At 34.9% G+C, this 23,840-nt stretch overlaps 2 protein-coding genes across 2 annotated transcripts in view; both read right to left on the reverse strand.

The window, feature by feature from the left end:
- The window catches only part of LOC136828179 (mucin-2-like), a 41,957-nt gene extending 20,331 nt beyond the window's left edge, over positions 1-21,626 (reverse strand). Inside the window, exons 1-10 of the mRNA XM_067086007.1 lie at positions 21,525-21,626; positions 20,601-20,740; positions 17,317-17,852; positions 11,214-11,825; positions 10,978-11,091; positions 10,349-10,389; positions 8,284-8,440; positions 4,663-5,064; positions 4,392-4,550; positions 1,744-2,471 (exon numbers count right to left, since the gene is read on the reverse strand). Of these exons, the coding sequence (XP_066942108.1) occupies positions 1,744-2,471; positions 4,392-4,550; positions 4,663-5,064; positions 8,284-8,440; positions 10,349-10,389; positions 10,978-11,091; positions 11,214-11,825; positions 17,317-17,852; positions 20,601-20,740; positions 21,525-21,626 (2,991 nt within the window). The remainder of the gene's footprint in view (positions 1-1,743; positions 2,472-4,391; positions 4,551-4,662; positions 5,065-8,283; positions 8,441-10,348; positions 10,390-10,977; positions 11,092-11,213; positions 11,826-17,316; positions 17,853-20,600; positions 20,741-21,524) is intronic.
- The window catches only part of LOC136854894 (pneumococcal serine-rich repeat protein-like), a 250,880-nt gene that overhangs the window by 135,470 nt on the left and 91,570 nt on the right, over positions 1-23,840 (reverse strand). The gene's annotated exons all lie outside the window — the stretch shown is intronic.

Below are 23,840 nucleotides of genomic sequence, written 5' to 3' on the forward strand. Positions count from 1 at the left end.
GGAGCACTTCACCATACCCCTGTACCCGAAGACAAGCGGACTTGGGACTGTAAATGAGTCTCACAGGGAAATGTGTTGCCAACAAAGCAAAACCATGGACACTATTCCTCCCACACAAGGTCCCCTCCTGCAACACACAAAGCGTTGTGTCTAACAAGCTGGAATCTGGACAACAAGCAATAAATCTCAGCAGAAAATACCAACTCAAGAAAGATGGGGGCTCGAAAATGGACGCCACCACTTTTTATTGGATTTCCACGGTGGACAACTTTAAGAATTACTTCAGAAGTTTATAGTGAACTTGTCAAGTATATCTGCTAAGCTGCTGCTGGCTGTACTGGAAGATTATCTTGCAAAAAATTCCAGTGGAGATGTGCAGACCCTTACAATTGTAACTGCATGAAAAATTAGATGTCAATTTCAAATAAACATATGACTTGATGAAATCAAACGTTTTAAAGCAAAGCTGCTTTTCAGTGACTGAACACTAAGCCTTTAATCCTTTGTACCATACTTGTTTGAGAGTGTAATACTATGCTATCTTAAATTTATGGTGGTGGTGTTTTGAATTTACAGTAATTGCAGTTTTCATGTGTTGATACCACTCTCATGTTGTTTTCTGCATGTTGTTTTGATAACAGGACGATAATTTAGTTCAAAGTTGCACAACGATTATGGTGAAGATAACATGAGCATTTTTGTTTAATTACAGATTTACTTAGATTTACATATAAAAAAAATAGATTTAGCATTACCCGCTGGCAGAGAGACATTTTAAGAAGGCAAAAAAACCCTAAGTAAGCCAACCATAATCTGCACAGATAAAATGTCATTTTCATTGCATCATACACCATGCTTAATAGGAATATATTCTTCATTCTATCTTCTTTCATTACAAAATCTTTGTTTAGATAGCCTGTTTTATTTTTGCTCTATATCTAATTTGTCAAAATCATACAAACTGATCAATAAAGATTAACCATTAATAAGATGAACAAACTTTTTGTTGAATTTTTACGTTTGTCGCATCATCATTTCTGTTACATGTCACGTGGAAACATCAGCTGAGACTTACTTTGTGGAACATATAAAAAATTGCTGCTACAGGACCTAAAAAACATCTCCACCACAATGTTTGATACTTTCGTCCACTCTGTCCCCATCATTTTGCTTACAGCTTTCACTAAAACAGTCTTTATACCTTTTAGGCAATGACAACAGTCTTTTAGCAAGTTGGTATAAAAGGATGAACAATGAAATGGTAGAAAAGTGCATATCTCTCGATGGAAAAAAAGGAAATCGCTGGGAGACTTGTAAACTAATATTATTTTCATTTTTTCTCTTCATTCTTTATTCAATGTTCCCGTTGGTAAAACCTATAGAATAAATAAATTGATCGTTTTCTAAACTCTTTAATAACCTGTCAATTATTTCTAATAATGTCTTGTATGCTATTTCTTATTTTCCTTATCAAACCTGTGAGAAAACTTGTTAGATGAGGAAAATATTTATTAACTAGCTTTTAAAAAGATAATTAAATAAATTGTACTCTTTTATCATATAAATTGGAAGAGAATTATGTAAATATATATAAATAGAATAGGAATAATTTGTGGAATTTAACCTGAAATAAACAAAACAACTATAAAAAACTGACTAAACCCAACTGCTGCTACTAGTTTGAAGGAACTACTGGTTGTAGTTGTTGTTGTAGTTGTTGTTGTAGTTGTTTTTTAGTAGTACCAGATGGTACTTGTTGTTGTAGTTGGTGTTATATTGTTGGTAGATGTTGATGGTCCAGTTGTTGTAGTTGCTGTTATATTGTTGGTAGTTGTTGATGGTCCAAATTATTTTGGGTGGTAGTTGTGTTATATTATTAGTAGTTGTTGATGGTCCAGTGGTGGTAGTTGTTGATGGTCCAGTGGTGGTAGTTGTTGTTTTATTATTAGTAGTTGTTGATGGCCCAGTTGTTGTAGTTGTTGTTATGTTGTTGGTAGTTGTTGATGGTCCAGTTGTCGTAGTTGCTGTTATATTATTGGTAGTCGTTGATGGTCCAGTGGTAGTAGTTGTTGTTACAGTGTTGGTAGTTGTTGATGGCCCAGTTGTCGTAGTTGCTGTTATATTATTGGTAGTTGTTGATGGTCCAGTGGTGGTAGATGTTGTTATATTGTTGGTAGTTGTTGATGGTCCAGTGGTTGTAGATGCTGTTATATTGTTGGTAGTTGTTGATGGTCCAGTGGTTGTAGTTGGTGTTACACTTGATGTGGTTGGTGTGGCAACACCAACTGTTGTTGTTGATGTACTTGTAGGCGTCGCTGCTGTTGTATTAGAAGTACCTGTTGTTGCAGTTGTTGAGGAGGTGGGAGTAGGTGTTGTCGTTGTAGACGATCCAGTAGTAGTTGTTGGTGTTGCAGTTGTTGTAGTAAAGGTTGGACTTGATACACTGATCGATGCACTGGAACTACTTGAACCTATCAATCAAAACCTCATTTCAGAATACCATTTGCATTTACATACTCATTCATAAAGCAATAAGCAACAAGACATCTATATTACTTTTTGCTTCTGAACTTTCGGTGAGTAACCTGATCAGATCATAATATTGAGGAGCATGATTGTTTATTGATCCAGATTTCTTAATTGAAGTTGCTTATAGAAATTCAAAAGAATAATGTCCTTCTTTCCCTTTTAAGAAAAATAATTACAAGATTCTGGCTTTTCCTTTACTATCTTGCATATCTATAAAAATAAAAATAAAAGTGATTTGTATTTTGAAATATGCACCCATCAAATGCATCAGCTATATTATATTTAGTGAGACAGATACCAGATATTTTCTTTATACTAATGAGTAACTATTATATTTCTCTCTAAAGTGGAGAAATTTTGCTATCTTATTCAACAGTTATGTCTTTTTTATCAACAACTGCACATACAAACTTTGTCCTAATTTTTTCATGAATTTTCCATAATAGAAGGTGGTACATAAGAATTTGTTATAAATATCATGTAATGATTGTCTCCCTTTTTGTGTGTGACTTCAGTGACAAGGGTTCAACAATAATAATTCCATGTGGGGTGCTACAGCCGACACGTCGGCCCCTAGCTGCACCCACTTTTCTGCATTTTACTTTATATCCATCCCTGCTTCGTTTCGTCCATCTGATATAGAACCACTCCAACTCTCTTTTCTCTGTCTTCACAACTAAATGGCTAAAAGTATCACAGAGTTTGGCTTTATCTCCTAATATTCGTTAATCAACCAAGAAAAATCCCTTGTTGGTTTTTTTATATCTGTACAACATTCCCATATTTTCAAAATATATTTAGGGCATCAAGACAGCACAGAATAGTTTCTTTTCTCTGTCAACACATTACCAGTTTTTTGTATGAGTCATCGTTGGGAACTTAATGAATGGAAAAATTCAAAGGGTTTAGGTATATGAATATTAGACTACAATGCGTGTATATTAACGTAACAAAGACAATAACATTAACGCGTGAAATAAGTAGAAATTTAAAATTCTAATTTGCCTCTTCTATATGTATTGACTGTTCAAATATGAATAATTTTTTTTGATAGATAAAAAATTTTAAAACATCTTGTCGATTTGAGAGAAAAACTGTAAAAAGGAAATATTAGAGATAGGTGGGAAGATGGAGAGTGAAATGATAATATTAGGTAAGTTGTGAGCATTCCATAAGTAAACGAGATAATGATGTGGATGAATTGGAAATGGTTTAAAAATAACTTTCACACCATCTAAGAGAGAAACTTCTGTGGTGATGACAGGTGGGTCCCTGTTTGTGCAAGAAGAGTTTGGACACCCACACTAAATGTAGTGAGACTAATGAGGCATACGAATGAAGATGAGAGAATATTTTAGAAACTAAAATTTACAAGGCATACATGAGAGAGGGAAATTCAAAAAGTCCCTATACCTTTGGGGCAGTGAGTACAGACTTTCATCAAGTGGGTATAAAAGGATGCAAAATGAAGTGTTAGAAACATGCATTTCTCTTGATGGAGAAAACGGAAATCACTGGCAAACTTGGAATCTAACATTATTTTCATTTTTTCTTTATTTTTATTCAATTTCCTGTTTAAAACCTATAGAATAATCAAACTGGTGAAGTTCTAAACCTTTTTACAACCTTTCAATTATTTCCAATAATATCTTGTATGCTATTTCTTGTTTTCCTTATCCAAACCCTCAGAAAAACTTGTTAGATGAGAAAAATATTTGTTACCTAGCTTTTAAAAAGATAAATAAATAAATTAATTCTGTTATCATATTAACTGGAAGACAATTATTTAAATAATAAACAGAATAATGATAATTTGTATAACATAACCGGAAATAAAAAATAACTACTAGCAAAAAACTAACCTAGACTGCTGCTACTGAAGGAACTACTCAGCGGTTGTGTAGTAGTAGTTGTAGTTGTTGTTGGAGTACCAGTGGTAGTAGTTGCAGTGGTGGGAATACTTGTTGTTGTAGTTGCTGTTATATTGTTGGTAGTTGATGATGGCCCAGTTGTTGTAGTTGCTGTTATATTGTTGGTATTGTTGGTAGTTGTGTGATGATCCAATTATTAGTTGTTGATGGTCCAGTTGTTGTTATATTGTTTTGGTAGTTGCTGATGATACAGTTGTTGTACTTGTTGATATACATTGTTGGTAGTTGTTGATGGTCCAGTGGTTGTAGATGTTGATGATATTGTTAGTAGTCGTTGATGGTCCAGTGGTGGTAGTTGTTGTTATATTGTTGGTAGTTGTTGATGGTCCAGTTGTTGTAGTTGCTGTTATATTATTGGTAGTTGTTGATGGTCCAGTGGTTGTAGTTGGTGTTGCACTTGATGTGGTTGGTGTGGCAACTGTTGTTGTTGATGTACTTGTAGGTGTCGATGCTGTTGTATTAGAAGTACCTGTTATTGCAGTTGTTGAGGAGGTGGGAGTAGGTGTTGTCGTTGTAGACGATCCAGTAGTAGTTGTTGGTGTTGCAGTTGTTGTAGTAAAGGTTGGACTTGATACACTGATCGATGCACTGGAACTACTTGAACCTATCAATCAAAACGTCATTTCAGAATACCATTTGCATTTACATACTCATTCATAAAGCAATAAGCAACAAACATCTATATTACTTTTTGATTATGAACTTTCGGTGAGTAACCAGACCAGATCATAATATTGAGGAGCATGATTGTTTATTGATCAGATTTCTTAATTGATTATAGAAATTTAAAACAAGAATAAAGTCCTTCTTTCCCTTTAAGAAAAAAATTACAAGATTCTGGTTTTTCATTTACTATCTAGAAAATGCAAATTTTCCTCAAAGACTTTAATCTATAAAAATAAAAAAAAGTTATTTGTATTTTGAAATATGCATCCATCAAATGCATCAGCTATATTATATTTAGTGAGACAGACACCAGATATTTTCTTTATACTAATGAATTAACTATTTTTCTCTCTAAAGTGGAGAAATTTTGCTGTCTTATTCAACAGTTATGTCTTTTTATCAACATCTGCACATAGAAATTTGTCCTAATTTTTATCATGAATTTTCCATAATAGAAGATGTTACATAAGAATTTGTTATAAATATCATATAATGATTATCCGCCTTTTTTGTGTGTGACTTCAGTGAAAAGGGTTCAACAATAATAATTCCATGTGGGGTGCTACAGCCGACACGTCGGCCCCTAGCTGCACCCACTTTTCTGCATTTTACTTTATATCCATCCCTGCTTCGTTTCGTCCATCTGATATAGAACCACTCCAACTCTCTTTTCTCTGTCTTCACAACTAAATGGCTAAAAGTATCACAGAGTTTGGCTTTATCTCCTAATATTCATTAATCAATCAAGAAAAATCCTTTTGGTTTTTTTTATATCTGTACAACATTCCCATATTTTCAAAATATATTTAGAGCATCAAGACAGCACTTAAGATTTTCTTTTGTCTATCAACACATTACCAGTTTTTTGTATGAGTCATCGTTGGGAATTTAATGAATTGAAAAAAGCAAATGGTTTAGTTATATGGAAATTAGACTACAATGCGTGTATAATAACATAACAAAGACAATAACATAAACTCGTGAAATAAGTGGAAATTGAAAATTATATTTTCCCTTTTCTGTCTATATTGCTGTGAAAATATGAATAACTTTTTTGACAGATAAAAATTTTAAAGTATCCTGTCGATTTGAGAGTAAAGCTGTAAAGGAAATATTAGGAGATACATGGCAAGATAGAGAGTGAAATGATAATATTAGGTAAGATGTGAACATTCCATATGAAAATGGGATAATGATGTGGGTGAATTGAAAATGGTTTATGTATAACTTTCACACCATCTAAGAGAGGAAATTATGTGGTGATGACAGCTGGGTCCCTGTTTGTGCAAGAAGAGTTTGGACACCCATACCAAATTTAGTGAGACCAATGAGATGTAAGAATGAAGATGAGTGGATATTTAAGAAAGTGAAATTTAAGGCATACATGAGTGGGGGAAATTCAAATAATGAGGGCTGTAAGACCCATTTTTGATGAAATGAAGGGACAGAGCGCACAAAAACGTAGCATATTTTTCTAACATTATTTTCATTTTTTACACTTGCAAATTTTGATGGTATGTTCCAAGGTAGTTCAAACACAACAATAGTTTCCAATAAATCAGACGATTTAAATCACAAATTGTGGCGACAGTGGGAAAATATTTGTTACCTAGTCGTTAAAAAGTAAATTGAAAACTCGACATTAATCAAATGAAAAAAGCTCTATCAAAGAGATTCATTATTTGAAATGAGCCATCTAAAAAGCCACTAACAAAAACAAACTAAGAACTATAATTTTGTATTTTTGTAATTGTTTGTTTTAATAAAAAAATTTCTTCTATCTTTTGCTCTGTTTCAGGGCTGACCTACTGTATAGTGCATGAAGGATGGATTGGCAAACTTGTTTGATTTGCCAACAAAAAACTAGTGAGAAATTGAACTGTCCCTTGAAGGCCCATATAAAAACTTTCTGAATATCGTCAGTGAATGTCGGGGAGTGCGCATGCTACCTGTGACTGTTCTCTTTAATGAAAGCATCACAGAAGACGACCTAGTCAATAACTAGGCTCAGTGGCACAGAACTTGTTATGGCAAGTTAAGCAAATGCAAGTTAGAACGAGCAAAAGGAAAAAAGAGATTTTGAAATAGGACGACCATCGTTTGAAGGTCTGCAAGAAAAGCGACTGATGGCTCGTCATGCAGTGACAAAGAACAATTGTATGTTTTGTTCAAAGTATGACGGTCAGCTGCATGAATTTATGACAGTGGGTGCTGACCAGAACATCAGACGAATGGCAACTGACCTACAGGATACATAAAGTACTATGCAAGAATTATATTACTTTTGGCTGATGTAGTAGCTGTAGATGGCATGTACCATTTGAACTGTCTCACTGAGTTCCAGAAACCGTTATCGCACTTTCTTGAAGTTTCAAAGAAAAACAAAAAGATTCTGATGGGAGTCAAATGGAAAAAGAAAAATTAGAAGTTCAGGACTTTATTGAGCTGATCAAGCTACACAGAGACTTTAGTTTCTTTTCTGCTTCAAGTTTTCTGAGTTCTCTAAATGTATGAAATTTTCTAGCTGCATTGGAATTCAGAAAGAATCAACAAAGTGTGTCTCAAAGGACAAATTTTCCACTTTTTCCTAATAGACAAATAACAAAATGATGGAAAAAATCATGATGATTATTTTTGATCAAGACTTCAGGCAAATGCTGAAACAATAATTCACTGACTGTGGAGATGCTTTCATTTTGGCCCCAGGCTGCCAAATTATCATGAGGACATTTTCAAGTTTTAAGGATTTCATTTGATGCAACCTTTCTGTCACCTAAATTGTCAAGAAGACTCAATACCATCAACGCTGAAAATGCTGGTTTCAGTGATGTTGAAAACACCTACTTTGAAAAATCAAGAAATTAAGAATCACAGGTTACACTTACAATATGTCAGACAGTAGGTCTGCAACTGCACAACTGCACAAAACGACTAAGAACTCTTGCATCTGTTCAAGTGTCCAACTCCCAAAGACAAAACAAACAAGCAGACATGGTTGAAATTTGAAGACTGATGTTTTCTCCACTATACATAATGGCATAACACAGAGGGTCTGATGGATTGTTTTTCAGCCACGAAAACCACCCATTCCCTCCTTTTGTCTGACAAAGGGTAACATTCCATCTCAAACGAAAAAAATGGTTTAAAATCTGCTTACTGTTTACTAAAGACAGTAGAGACAACTGGGTCACACTTTGTGGACGAAGTTCAGCCATGGACACCACTGAAACTGTAGAAGCCTTGGGGAACTCGATGAGGATGAGAAACATCCAGAAATGATAAAAGTCCTGACGCTCCTCCTGAACTACTCTCATCTTTGGAGAAAACATATGAAAAAGAAGTCTACCTGATACTTTTTGATGAGAAACGGTCACCTGAATGGCGTGAAGACGTTTGAGGACTTTCTCTGTCGATAATATTCTTGCCTCATGTGCATCATCAAAACTTCAGACTGCAGACAGGGATGACATTGTTTGGGACAGGTATCTCAAAAATAATTAATCAAAGGTTCTGCTAAAGAAAAGAGAGAAAAGGCATATAAACAGAATAGGAAATTGTCCATAACAAAAACAAAATCCCAGGCAACCAGACTTTGCTACTGATGCAAAAACAAGGAGGATTAGTTGTGAATTTCTGTCCAAGAAAAGTTGAAAGCAGTGAATTTCTTCTAGGTAAAAAATGGGTGGTGACACAGGAGACAATGTTGCATATCATGGTAGTTGACCACCAGTTGTTGTAGTTGCTGCAACCATGAAGAGGTCCAGTTGTTGAATACTCTTCCATGCGGAAGATGTTGATGGCAAACTGGAAGAATCAAATACTTTGGTTTGTTGTCCACTTGTGGAGTTGCTGATATATTATCATCGTTGATTGGCAAGTTTTACCACCTGTAAGAGACATATGTTGACACTTGAACAGTTATGTTGGGTTTGATGCACAGGAAGGAGTTTTTTACATTCATTTCAACACTCTGGCCTAACTCTTGGCAAAGAAGTGTCAACTGCCACTCCAGTTTTCCACATGTACTTGTAGGCTGTGATGCAGTTGTATCAGCCTTTCTTGGAAAGGGAAAAAGGTGTGCCTGGGAGACATGAAAATCTTTCCCTGATGTGACCAAAGGCCTTCGATGACATCACTGAGTCACCCTTTCAAAGAAATGTCATTTCAGAATACCATTTGCACTTACAAACTTTCTGGAACACTTCATCATACTTTCGGTGAGTAACCTGAAGAAAAGCGGACTTGGGACTGTTGTTTATGAGTCTCAGGAAATGTTTTAGATAACAAACAAAACCATGGACACTATTCTCCCACACAAGAAAAATCCTGCAACACACAAAGCGTTGTGTCTAGAAAAGCTGGAATCTGGACAAAAGAATAAATCTCAGCAGCAAAAATACCAACTAAAAGATGGGGTTTGGAAAATGGACGCCATCACTTATTGTTGGATTCCACGGTGGACGACTTTCCCAATTTTTCTTTTATACTAGAAGTTTATAGTGAATTTGTCAAAGTGTAGCTGCAAAGCTGCTGCTGGCTGTACAGTTATGTTCTTCAGCAAAAATCCCAACTGGTCCTAGATGTTTTCAGACCTTTCCAAATGTAACTGCATGAAGAATTAGATGTCAATTTCAAATAAACATTTGACTTGATGAAATCAAACGTTTTAAAAAAGCTACTGCTCAACGACTGAACATTGAGCCTTTAATCCTTTGTACCATACTTGTTTGAGATCCATAATACTATGCTATCCTAAATTTATGGTGTTGGTGTTTGAATTTACAGTAAATTAAAGTTTTCATGTTTTGATACCACTCTCATATTGTTTTCTGCATCTTGGGTTTGATAATAGGACTGTAATTTAGTTTCCCAATTGCAAAATGGATTATGTTGAAAGATAACATAGCATTTTGTTTAATTTACAGATTTACGTAGAGTTTTGCAACTTAAAAAAAAAGATTTAGCATTACCTGCTGACAGAGAGACATTTTAATAAGCAAAAAAACATCTAAGTAAACGCATAACAATCTGCATAGATAAAATGTCCCTTTTCATTGCATCTATACACCATGTGCTTAAATATGTTCTTTTCTTCTTCTTTCAAAGATTCTTTTTAAATAGCCTGTTTGGATTTCTGAGTATTTAATTTGTCAAAATAATACAAACTGATCAATAAATATTAACTATTAATAAGATGAAAAAACTTTTTGCTGAGTTTTTACCATCTGTCGATCATCTTTCTGTGGTGATGACAGGTGGGAACCTGTTTGTGAGATTGAGTTTGGATATATCAAAAATTGTAGTGAGGACCTAAAAACATCTCCACAAGATGAGAGAATATTTAGAAACTCTGTCCAAGGCATCATTTTGCTTAAACTCTTCAAAACAGTCCCTATACCTTGGGGCAGTGACAACAGTCTTTTTATCAAGTTGGTATAAAAGGATGAATAATGAAATGGTAGAAACATGCATTTCTCTTGATGGAGAAAAGGAAATCACTGGCAAACTTGTAATCTAATTATTTTCATTTTTTTTTTTATTTTATTCAATGTTTCCGTTGGTAAAACCTATAGAATAATCAAATTGGTAAAGTTCTAAACCTTTTTACAACCTTTCAATTATTTCCAATAATATCTTGTATGCTATTTCTTATTTTCCTTATCCAAACCCTCAGAAAAACTTGTTAGATGGGGAAAAATATTTGTTAACTAGCTTTTACAAAGATAATTAAATTAATTGTACTCTTTTATCATATAAATTGGAAGAGAATTATGTAAATATATATAAATAGAATAGGAATAATTTGTGGAATTTAACCTGAAATAAACAAAACAACTATAAAAAAACTGACCTAAACTGCTGCTACTGAAGGAACTACTCAGTGGTTGTGTAGTAGTAGTTGTAGTTGTTGTTGGAGTACCAATGGTAGTAGTTGTAGTGGTGGGAGTACTTGTTGTTGTAGATGCTGTTATATTGTTGGTAGATGTTGATGGTCCATTGTTGGAGTTGTGTTATATTGTTGGTAGTTGTTGATGGTCCAGTTGTTGTAGTTGCTGTTATATTATTAGTAGTTGTTGATGGTCCAGTGGTGGTAGTTGTTGATGGTAGTTGTGGTGGTAGTTGTTGATATACTGTTGGTAGTTGTTGATTGTCCAGTTGTTGTAGTTGCTGTTATATTATTGGTAGTCGTTGATGGTCCAGTGGTGGTAGTTGTTGTTACAGTGTTGGTAGTTGTTGACGGTCCAATTGTTGTAGTTGCTGTTATATTGTTGGTAGTTGTTGATGGTCCAGTGGTTGTAGTTGGTGTTACATTGTTGGTAGTTGTTGATGGTCCAGTGGTTGTAGTTGCTGTTATATTATTGGTAGTTGTTGATGGTCCAGTGGTGGTAGATGTTGATATATTGTTGGTAGTTGTTGATGGTCCAGTGGTTGTAGTTACTGTGTTATTATTGGTAGTTGTTGATGGTCCAGTGGTTGTAGTTGGTGTTACACTTGATGTGGTTGGTGTGGCAACTGTTGTTGTTGATGTACTTGTAGGCGTCGCTGCTGTAGTATTAGAAGTACCTGTTGTTGCAGTTGTTGAGGAGGTGGGAGTAGGTGTTGTCGTTGTAGACGATCCAGTAGTAGTTGTTGGTGTTGCAGTTGTTGTAGTAAAGGTTGGACTTGATACACTGATCGATGCACTGGAACTACTTGAACCTATCAATCAAAACCTCATTTCAGAATACCATTTGCATTTACATACTCATTCATAAAGCAATAAGCAACGAGACATCTGTATCACTTTTGCTTATGAACTTTCGGTGAGTAACCTGATCAGATCATAATATTGAGGAGCATGATTGTTTATTGATCCAGATTTCTTAATTGAAGTTGCTTATAGATTTTAAAAAAGAATAAAGTCCTTCTTTCCCTTTAAGAAAAACAAATGACAAAGATTCCAATTTTTAATTTACTATCTAGAAAATGCAAATTTTCCTCAAAGACTTTAATGCTTGCATATCTATAAAAATAAAAAAAAAGTTATTTGTATTTTGAAATATGCATCCATCAAATGCATCAGCAATGTTATATTTAGTGAGACAGACACCAGATATTTTCTTTATACTAATAGTAATTATTATATTTCTCTCAAAGTTAAGAAAATTTTGCTGTCTTATTCAACAGTTATGTTTTTTATCAACAGCTGCACATACAAACGTTGTCCTAATTTTTTTTCATGAATTTTCCATAATAGAAGATGCTACATTAGGATTTGTTACAAATGTCATATATTGATTATCTGTCTTTTTGTGTGTGACTTCAGTGACAAGGGTTCAACAATAATAATTCCATGTGAGGTGCTACAGCCGACACGTCGGCCCCTAGCTGCACCCACTTTTCTGTCTTTTACTTTATATCTATCCCTGCTACTCTTCTTCTATCTGATATGGAACCACTCCAACTCTCTTTTCACTGTCTTCACAACTAAATGGCTAAAAGTATCACAGAGTTTGGCTTTATCTCCTAATATTCGTTAATCAACCAAGAAAAATCCCTTGTTGGTTTTTTTATATCTGTACAACATTCCCATATTTTCAAAATATATTTAGGGCATCAAGACAGCACAGAATAGTTTCTTTTCTCTGTCAACACATTACCAGTTTTTTGTATGAGTCATCGTTGGGAACTTAATGATTGGAAAAATGCAAAGGGTTTAGGTATATGAATATTAGACTACAATGCGTGTATATTAACGTAACAAAGACAATAACATTAACGTGTGAAATAAGTAGTAACTGAAAATTCTAATTTCCTCTTCTATCTATATTGCTGTGCAAATATGAATTTTTTTTTTTTTGAAAGATAAAACATTTTAAATCACCTTGTCGATTTGAGAGTAAAACTGTAAAAGAAATATTAGGAGATAGTGGTAGAGAGTAAAGATAAGTGTGGTAATATTAAGATGTAGAACATTCCATATGTAAATAGATAATGATGTGGGTGAATTGGAAATGGTTTAAAAATAACTTTCACACCATCTAAGAGAGAAACTTCTGTGGTGATGACAGGTGGGTCCCTGTTTGTGCAAGAAGAGTTTGGACACCCACACTAAATGTAGTGAGACAATGAGATAGAATGAAGATGAAATTTAAAGAAACTAAATAGCATACATGAGGGTCCTGTAAGACCTATTTTTGATGAAATGTGAGTGTACAAAAGTAGTATATTTTTTCTAGGTGGTATAAAAAGGATTAAAATTTTGAAGTGTTAGAAACATTTTTCTTGATGGATGATTCCAAAAATCGTGGCAAGCTTGGAATCTAACATTATTTTCATTTTTATTTAAAAAGTCATCAAAGAGATTCAAAAACCTAAAGCAACAGAATAAAAACAAACTAAGAATTATAAACCTTTTATTTTGTCATTGTTTGTTTTAAAAATATCTTGTATCTTTGCTTGTTTCAGTGCTGACCTATAGTGCAAAGGATGGATTGAAAACTTGTTTGATTTGCCAACAAAAATTAGTTTGAACTGTCCCTAGTTTTTAAAAGACATAATCCATATAAAATTTCTGAATATCATCTGTTATATTAAGTGCGCAAGACAATGACTATTCTCTTTAACGGAACATCACAGCAGACGACCTGGTCAATAACAGACTCAGTGACAGAACTTGTTAAAACAAATGCAAGTTAGAACGAGCAAAAGGAAAAAGGGACCTAGAAGCACGACTATTTGTTGAAGGTCTGCAAGAAAAGCGACAGAAAGCTTCGTTATGCAGTGACAAAGAACAATTGTATTTTTTTGTTGTATGACGGCCAGCTCCAGAATTTATGACAATGGGTGCTGACCAGAACATCAGACGAATGGCAGCTGACCTACAGGATGCAGCAGTACTATCAAGAATTACTGTTGAGATGTATAGCTTGGTAGTTTTGAACTGTCTCACTTGAGTTCCGGAACCGTTATCGCATTGTTGAGATTTCAAAAAAAACAAAAAGATTCTGATGGTCAAATGGAAAAAAAAAAAAAAAAGAAGCTGACTTTATTGAGCTGAGCTACACAGACTTGTTGAAGATGGACCAGTCTGCTTCAAGTGAGTTGATGTATAAGCACGTCTAGCTGCACTTGGAATTCATGAAGTCAAAAAGTGTGCTTCAAAGAAACAAATTCTCCACTTCTTTCCCAAAGCACAAGAACAAAATGTTGTCTAAAAACGTGATGATTATTGTGACCAGTTAAGGCAAATGCTGAAACAAGCCTTACTGACTATCGGGATGCTTCCATTGGTGCTACAAAATTATCAGAGAGAATATTTTCAAGTTTTAAGGTTTATTTTGATGCAACCTTTCCACCAATTGCCAAGAAGACTAATACCATAACACTGAAAATGTTGGTTTCAGTGATGTTGAAAGGACCTACTTTGAAAAATCAAGAAATTAAGAATCACAGATTACACTCACAATATGTCAGACAGTAATGCATAAAACGGCTGGAGAACTGTTTGCATCTGTTCAAGTGTCCAACTCCCAAAGACAAAAGCAAACAAGAGACATGGTTGTAAATTTGAAGACTGATGTCAACCTTTTCTCCACAGTATGATAGTGGCAAACACAGAGGGTCTGATATTTCATTTTTCAGTTGAAAACCACCCATTAACTCCTCTTTGTCTGACAGAGGAAACTTTTCTTGAAAAATTCTAATCTGCTTACTGTTTAACAAAGACAGTAGAAGCATCTGCTCTACACTTACTGAACGATGTTCAGCCATATGACAACTCTGAACTGGTAGAAGCCTCAAAACTCATTGAACAACATCCAGAAATGATAATCCTTGACGCTCCTCCTAAGCTACTCTCATCTTTGGAGAAAACAATGAGAAAGATCTACGATACTTTTCTGATGAGAAGGTGTTTGATTGTGGTGCACCTTCTACCTGTTAGTGGCAAAGACATTTGAGGACTTTGTCGATGTGTTCTTACCTCATGTGCGGCAACAGCTTCGGACTGCAGACAGGGATGACACTGTTTGTTTATCTCAAAACAGTATTTCTGCTAGAGAAAAGAGAGGAAAAGGCATGAGAAGGAAGGTGTCAAAAAAAAAAATCCCAGGACAGGGCAGGACTTTCCTTCATGATGAAAAACAAAGAGAAATTCTTTGACTTTCTGTCCAAGAAGATTGAATTTCTAAAAAGTGGTGGTGACACAAAAGAGAAAATGTTGCCATCAAAATCATAAAAATGAAGAGTGCTTTGAATACTTTCCATGCAAGATGCATTACAGCAAGAATCAAATACTTACTTTGTTCGTACTGAGGACACCAGATGTTATTATCATATTGATTGGCAACTTTTACCACCTGTAAGACATATGCCCAACACTGAACATTATGTTGGTTTTGGCAAGGAGCTTTTTTTTATTCATATCAACACTCTGGCACTTGGCAAAGGAATATCAACTGCCCTGCCAGTTTTCCACAGCCTCAAGGCTTCATGCAGTATCAGCCTTTCTTGGAAAAGGAAGGTGTGCCTGGGAGACTATAAAATCTTTCCTGATGTGACCAATATCTTCAATGATCATCAGTCATCCTTTCAAAGAAGTGACATCAGTGATGGGAACTTCAAACTTCTGAACGTTTCACCGTACTTATGTACCAGAAGAAAAGCGGAATTGGGACTGTAAATTTAGCAGGGGAATGTTTTGCCAACAAAGCATCCATGGACACTATTCCTCCCACACAGGTGCCCTCCTGCAACAACAAAGCGTTGTGTCTACTCTGAATCTTCAACAGGCAATCAATCCCAGCAGCAAATACCAACGCCAGAAAGATGGGGGTTAAAATGGACGCCACCACTTTTATTGATTCCGGTGGCAACTTTACCAATTGGTCCAAAGTTTGTTGTGAATTTGGTAAGTGTAGCTGCAAAACTGCTGCTGGCTGTACTGGAAGATGTTCCCGCAAAATCCCAGTGAGATGTGCAGACCTTTTGCAAGTGTAACTGCATGAAGAATTAGATGTCAGTTTCAAATAAACATTTGACTTGATGAAATCAAATTTTACAGCAAAGCTTTTTGATCAAAACATTGAGCCAATCCTTTGTACCATACTTTTGAATGGAAAATACTATGCTCCTAAATTTATGGTGGTGGTGTTTTTGAATTTACAGTAATTACAGTTTTCATATGTTGATACCACAATATTGTTTCGGCATCTAGGTTTGATAACAGGACTATAATTTAGTTTAATATTGAAATAAGATTATGGTGAAAGATAACATGAATTTTTCTTTAACTACACATTTACTTAGGTTTGCATATAAAAAATATTTTTACCTTGAAAGATAAAACATTTTAAATCAAAATGTATCTGAGTAAGTCAAAAATCTGCATAGACAAAACGTTATTTTCATTGCATTATACACCATGCTCAATTATGAATATATTCTTCATTATCTTTTCTTTATATAAGATTCTTTGTAGATGGTCTGTTTGGAGATCTGTGTATTTAATTTGTCAAAAAAAGACAAACTGATCAATAAAGATTGACCATTAGTAAGATGAGTAAACTTTTTGACGAGTTTTTCCATCTGTCACATCATCTTTTCGGATACATGACACGTGAGAACATCAGCTGAGATTGATTTTTGTGGAATATAAAAATTGACAAGACCTAAAAACATCCACAAGGTTTGAAACTAAAACTTTGTCCCCATCATTTTGCTTACAGCCGTCACTAAAATAATCCTTATACCTTTTAGGCAATGACAACAGTCTTTTATCAAGTAGGTATGAAAGGATGAACAATGAACTGGTAGAAAAATACATTTCTCTTGATGGAGAAATCGGAAATCACTGGCAAAAATGTAATCTAACATTATTTTTTTTTTATTTATTCTTTATTCAATGTTCCCGTTGGTAAAACCTATAGAATAAATAAATTGGTGCAATTCTAAACCCTTTTATAATCTTTCAATTATTTCCAATAATACCTTGTATGCTATTTCTTATTTTCCTTATCTAAACCTTCAGAAAAGCTTGTTAGATGAGGAAAAATATTTGTTAACTAGCTTTTAAAAAGGTAATTAAATAAATTGTACTCTATAATCATATTAATTGGAAGAGAATTAAGTAAATTCTATATAATTAGAATAGGAATAATTTCTGGAATATAACCTGGAATAAAAAAAAAACTACTAGCAAAGAACTGACCTAAACTGCTGCTACTGAAGGAACTACTCAGTGGTTGTGTAGTAGTAGTTGTAGTTGTTGTTGGAGTACCAATGGTAGTAGTTGTAGTGGTGGGAGTACCTGTTGTTGTAGTTATTGTTATATTGTTGGTAGTTGTTGATGGTCCAGTTGTTGTAGTTGTTGTTATATTGTTGGTAGTTGTTGATGGTCCAGTTGTTGTAGTTGCTGTTATATTATTAGTAGTTGTTGATGGTCCAGTTGTTGTGGTTGATGTTATATTATTGGTAGTTGTTGATGGCAAACTGGTGGTAGTTGTTGATATACTGTTGGTAGTTGTTGATTGTCCAGTTGTTGTAGTTGCTGATATATTATTGGTAGTCGTTGATGGTCCAGTGGTGGTAGTTGTTGTTACAGTGTTGGTAGTTGTTGACGGTCCAATTGTTGTAGTTGCTGTTATATTGTTGGTAGTTGTTGATGGTCCAGTGGTTGTAGTTGGTGTTACAATGTGGTTGGTGTAACACCAACTGTTGTTGTTGATGTACTTGTAGGCGTCGCTGCTGTTGTATTAGAAGTACCTGTTGTTGCAGTTGTTGAGGAAGTGGGAGTAGGTGTTGTCGTTGTAGACGATCCAGTAGTAGTTGTTGGTGTTGCAGTTGTTGTAGTAAAGGTTGGACTTGATACACTGATCGATGCACTGGAACTACTTGAACCTATCAATCAAAACCTCATTTCAGAATACCATTTGCATTTACATACTCATTCATAAAGCAATAAGCAGAACTTTCGAGTAACCTGATCTATATAATACTTTTTTAAATTGCTTATGAACTTTCGAAAGACAATGATTAACCTGATCAGATCATAATTATTTGAGAAATATGCATCCATCAAATGCATAATTGTTAATTGATCCTGGATTTCATTCAACAGTTGTTTTTATTAGTTGCTTATCCTAGAAATTTAAAACAAAGAATTTGTTACAAAGATTATCCGGTTTTTGACAATTCCATTTACTATCTAAAAATGCAAATTTTCCTCAAAGACTTTAATGAGTTTGCATATCTATCAAAATAATCAAAAAATATAAAAGTTATTTGTATTTTTAGAAATATGCATCCATCAAATGCATCAGAACAATATTATGTTTAGTGAGATAGACACAAAGATATTTTCTTTATACTAATGAGTAAATATAATTATAAATTTGACTCTTCAAAAGTTAAGAAATTTTGAGAGTGAAAATCTTATTCAACAGTTATGTGATTTTTTATCAATAACTTATGTGGTGACATACAAACGTTTGTCCTAATTTTTTTCATGAATTTTCCAGAATAGAAGATGCTACATAAGAATTTGTTATAAATGTCATGTAATGATTATCGCCTTTTTGTGTGTGACTTCAGTGACAAAAAACGGGGTTTAACAATAAATTTTTCAATTCCTTGTGGGGTGCTACAAAAACCGATAATCACGTCGAAACCCTAAGCTGCACCCACTTTTTGTTCTTGAGGAATGACTAAAAATTATATCCATCCTACTGCTTCGTTTCTTCCATCTGATATAGAACCATTCCAACTGTTGTAGTTGTTGTTTTTCTCTGTCTTCACAAGTTGCTGATGGTCCAGTGGTAAATGTTAGCTAAAAGTATCACAGAGTTTGGCCAGTGGTTGTAGTTGGTGTTGCACTTGATAACATTCATTAATGAATCAAGAAAAGGTTCCCTTGTTGGTTTTTTTTTAAACGTTATATCTGTACAACATTCCCATATTTTTTACCAAATATATTTAGATTATGAACTATCAAGACAAATGTTGAGGATTTTTATTTAATAGAGTTTCTTTTCAAAGATTCTATTTACAACACAAAGACCAATCACCAATTTGTATTTTGAAATATGTCATCGTTGGGAACTTAATGAATAGAAAAAAAGTCAAATGATTTAGTTATATGGAAAATGTAGACTAATTTTCCAATGAAGTGTTATATTAACGTAACAAAGAAAATAACATAAACTCGTGAAATAAGTAGAATTTTAAAACTTGCTAATTTCCTTCTTCTATCTATATTATCATGTGCAAATATGAATTTTTTTTTGACAGATAAAACACTTAAGTTTTAAAACATTACTTGTCGATTTGAATTGAAAAAGCAAATGGTTTAGAGAAATAACATAAACTAGGAGATACATGGTGAAGACAGAAAAATATATTAGGTACATGGCAAGATAGAGAGTGAAATGTAATATTAAATAAGATGAACATTCCATATGAAAATAGGATAATGATGTGGGTGAATTGAAAATGGTTTATATATAACTTTCACACCATCTAAGAGAGAAAATTATGTGGTGATGACAGCTGGGTCCCTGTTTGTGCAAGAAGAGTTGGGACACCCACACCAAATTTAGTGAGACCAATGAGATGTAAGAATGAAGATGGGTGGATATTTTAGAAAGTGAAATTACAAGACATGCATGAGTGGGGGAAATTCAAATAGTGAGGGCTGTAAGACCCATTTTTGATGAAATGGGGACAGAGTGTACAAAAGTAGCATATTTTTTCTAGGTGGTCAACATGCTTTGCACTTGCAGAGTTTGATATGTTCCAAGATAGCACAGCAATAGTTTCCGAGACACAGACGATTTAAATCACAAAGCGTGGCGACAGCTGACAAATTATTGGCTGTGGTCGTGTCTTTGACAACCAGCATAAATTAAATGAAAAAAAGGTTCATCAAAGAGACTCATTATTTGAAATGAGTCATCCAAGAAGCAACAAAATAAGAATTATAATTTTGTATTTTGTTATTGTTTGTTTTAAAAATATATCTTCTATCTATTGCTCTGTTTCAGGGCTGACCTACTGTATAGTGCATGAAGGATGGATTGGCAAACTTGTTTGATTTGCCAACAAAAACTAGTGATAGTTGAACTTTGAAGGCCCGTGTCAAGGCCGCATCCATATAAAACTTTCTGAATATCGTCAGTGAATGTCGGGGAGTGCGCATGCTACCTGTGACTATTCTCTTTAACGAAAGCATCACAGCAGACGACCTGGTCAATAACCAGGCTCAGTGGCACAGAACTTGTTATGGCAAGTTAAGCAAATGAAGTTAGAACGAACAAAAGTAAAAAAAGGATTTTGAAATAGGACGAACATCTGTTGAAGGTCTGCAAGAAAAGCGACAGAAGCTTCGTTATGCAGTGACAAAGAACAATTGTATGTTTTGTTCAAAGTATGACGGCCAGCTAACATGAATTTATGACAATGGGTGCTGACCAGAACATCAGACGAATGGCAACTGACCTACAGGATACAACAGTACTATCAAGAATTGCTGTTGGAGATGTAGTAGCTGTAGATGGTATGTACCATTTGAACTGTCTCACTTGAGTTCCGAAACCGTTATCGCACTTTCTTAAGGTTTCAAAGAAAACAAAAAGATTCTGATGGGAGTCAAATGGAAAAAAGAAAAGAAGTTCTGGACTTTATTGAGTTGATAAGCTTATGAGACTTCAGTAGAAGATGGTTAATCTGCTGTTTTCTGAGTTGCGGTACATGTATGAAGCACATCTAGCTGCACTTGGAATTCAGAAAGAAGTCAACAAAGTGTGTCTTCAAAGAACAAATTCGCCACTTCTTTCCTACAGCACAACAACAAAATGATGGAAAAAATGTGATGCTTACTTTTGATCAGAATAAGGCAAATGCTGAAACAAGCCTTCACTGATTTGTGGAATGCTTTCATTTTGGAAAGCTGCCATTTGTCAAATGGACATTTTCAAGTTTTGGATTTCATTTTGATGCAACTTTCCACCAAATTGCCAAGAAGACTCAATACCATCAACACTGAAAATGTTGGTTTCAGTGATGTTGAAAGGACCTACTTTGAAAAATCAAGAAATTTAAGAATCACAGGTTACACTTACAATATGTCAGACAGTAATCTGCAACTGCACAAAACGCTAAGAACTCTTTGCATCTGTTCAAGTGTCCAACTCCCAAAGACAAAACAAACAAGCAGACATGGTTGCAAATTTGAAGACTGATGTCGACCTTTTTTCCACACTATACAAAGTGGCACAACACAGAGGGTTTGATATGGCTTCATTTTTCAGCCATGAAAACTACCCATTAACTCCTTTGTCTGACAGAGGGTAACCATCTCGAAAAATTCTAATCTGTTTACTAGTTTAACAAAGACAGTAGAAACATCTGCTCCACACTTACTGAACGATGTTCAGCCATGTGACACCACTGAACTGGTAGAAGCCTTGGGGAACTCAATGAGGATGAGCAACATCCAGAAATGATAGTCCTACTACTTGTCATCTTTGGAGAAAACATATGAGTGGATCTACACTAGATACTTTGATGAGAAGGTGCTTGACGGCGCACTGTGGTGCACCTTCTACCTGTTAGTGGCGTGAAGACACTTGAGGACTACTCTGTCGATGTGTTCTTGCCTCATGTGCATCATCAGCTTTAGACTGCAGACAGGGATGACACTGTTTGGGACAGGTATCTCAAAAAAAGTATCAAAGGTTCTGCTAAAGAAAAGAGAGGAAAAGGCATGAGAAGGAAGGTGTCTGGCAAAAACAAAATCCCAGGCCAAGGCAGGACTTTCTTCATGATGCAGAAAACAAGGAGGATTCTTTGAATTTCTGTCCAAGAAGATTGAAAGCAGTGAATTTCCTCCTGGTAAAAAATGGGTGGTGACACAAGGAGACAATGTTGCCATCAGAGGAGGCGACCACATCATACATGCCTGCAACCATGAAGAGGCCGGTACCAGAATACTTTTCCATGCGGAAGATGTATTACAGCAAGAATCAAAGACTTACTTTGTTCGCACCGTGGACAACAAAATGTTATTATCATATTGATTAGGCAAGTTTTTACCACCTGTAAGACATATGGCCAACACTGAGCAGTTATGTTGGGTTTGGCACAGGAAGGAGCTTTTTACATTCATTTCAACACTTTGGCCCTAACTTGGCAAAGAAGTGTCAACTGCCCTGCCAGTTTTCCACAGCTTCACAGGCTGCGATGCAGTATCAGCCTTTCTTGAAAAAGAAAAGGTGTGCCTGGGAGACTTGAAAATCTTTTCCTGATGTGACCAAGGCCTTCAGTGACATCACCAGTCACCCTTTCAAAGAAGTGTACATCAGTGATGGGAACTTCAAACTTCTGGTACGCTTCACCGTACTTATGTACCAGAAGAAAAGTGGACTTGGGACTGTAAATGAGTCTCGCAGGAAATGTTTTGCCAACAAAGCAAAACCATGGACACTATTCCTCCCACACAAGGTGCCCTCCTGCAACACACAAAGCGTTGTGTCTAAACTAAGCTGGAATCTGACAACAAGCAATCAATCTCAGCAGCAAATACCAACTCCAGAAAGATGGGGGTTCGAAAATGGACGCCACTACTTGTTAGAGTGCACTTTGGTTACTTCAGAAGTTTGTAGTGAATTTGCTAAGTGTAGCTTGCTGCTGGCTGTACTGGAAGATGTTCTTGCAAAAATCCCAGTGGAGATGAACAGACCTTTGCAAGTGTAACTGCATGAAGAATTAGATGTCAATTTCATATAAACATTTGAATTGATGAAATCAAACGTTTTACAGCAAAGCCATTGCTCACCGGCTGAACATTTGGCCTTTAATCCTTTGTACCATACTTGTTTGAGAGTATAATACTATGCTATCTTAAACTTATGGTATTGGTGTTTTAAATTTACAGTAATTACAGTTTTCATGTGTTGATACCACTCTCATATTGTTTTCGGCATTTTGGTTTGATAACAGTCTATAATTTAGTTTAATATTGCACAACGATTATGGTGAAAGATAACATGAGCATTTTTGTTTAATTACAGATTTACTTAGGTTTGCATATAAAAAAAGATTTAGCATTACCCCGCTGGCAGAGAGACATTTTAATATAGCAAAATGCATCTCAGTAAGCCAACCATAATCTGCATAGATAAATTGTCCTTTTCATTGCATTATACACCATGCTCACTTATGAATATGTTCTTCATTCTCTCTTCTTTCATACAGATTCTTTTAGATAGCCTGTTTGGATTTCTGTGTATTTAATTTGTCAAAATAAGACAAATTGATTAATAAAGATTAACCATTAGTAAGATGAACAAACTTTCTGCTGAGTTTTTACATCTGTTGCATCATTTTTTCTGATACATGACACGTGAGAACATCAGCTGAGATTGATTTTGTGGATCATATAAAAAATTGTTGCTACAAGACCTAAAAAACATATCCACAAGGTTTGATACTTTCATCCACTCTGTTTCCATCATTTTGCTTAAAGCCTTCACTAAAACAATCCTTATACCTTTTAGGCAATTACAACAGTCTTTTATCAAGTGGGTAAAAAAAGGATGAATAATGAAATGGTAGAAACATGCATTTCTCTTGATGGAGAAATCGGAAATCACTGGCAAGCATGTAACCTAATATTATTTTCATTTTTTCCCTTATTCAATGTTCCCCGTTGGTAAAATCTATAGATTAAAACAAATT

The sequence above is a fragment of the Macrobrachium rosenbergii genome, chromosome 3 (assembly GCF_040412425.1).
Source record: "Macrobrachium rosenbergii isolate ZJJX-2024 chromosome 3, ASM4041242v1, whole genome shotgun sequence".
In the NCBI taxonomy this organism is placed as follows: Eukaryota; Metazoa; Arthropoda; class Malacostraca; order Decapoda; family Palaemonidae; genus Macrobrachium; species Macrobrachium rosenbergii.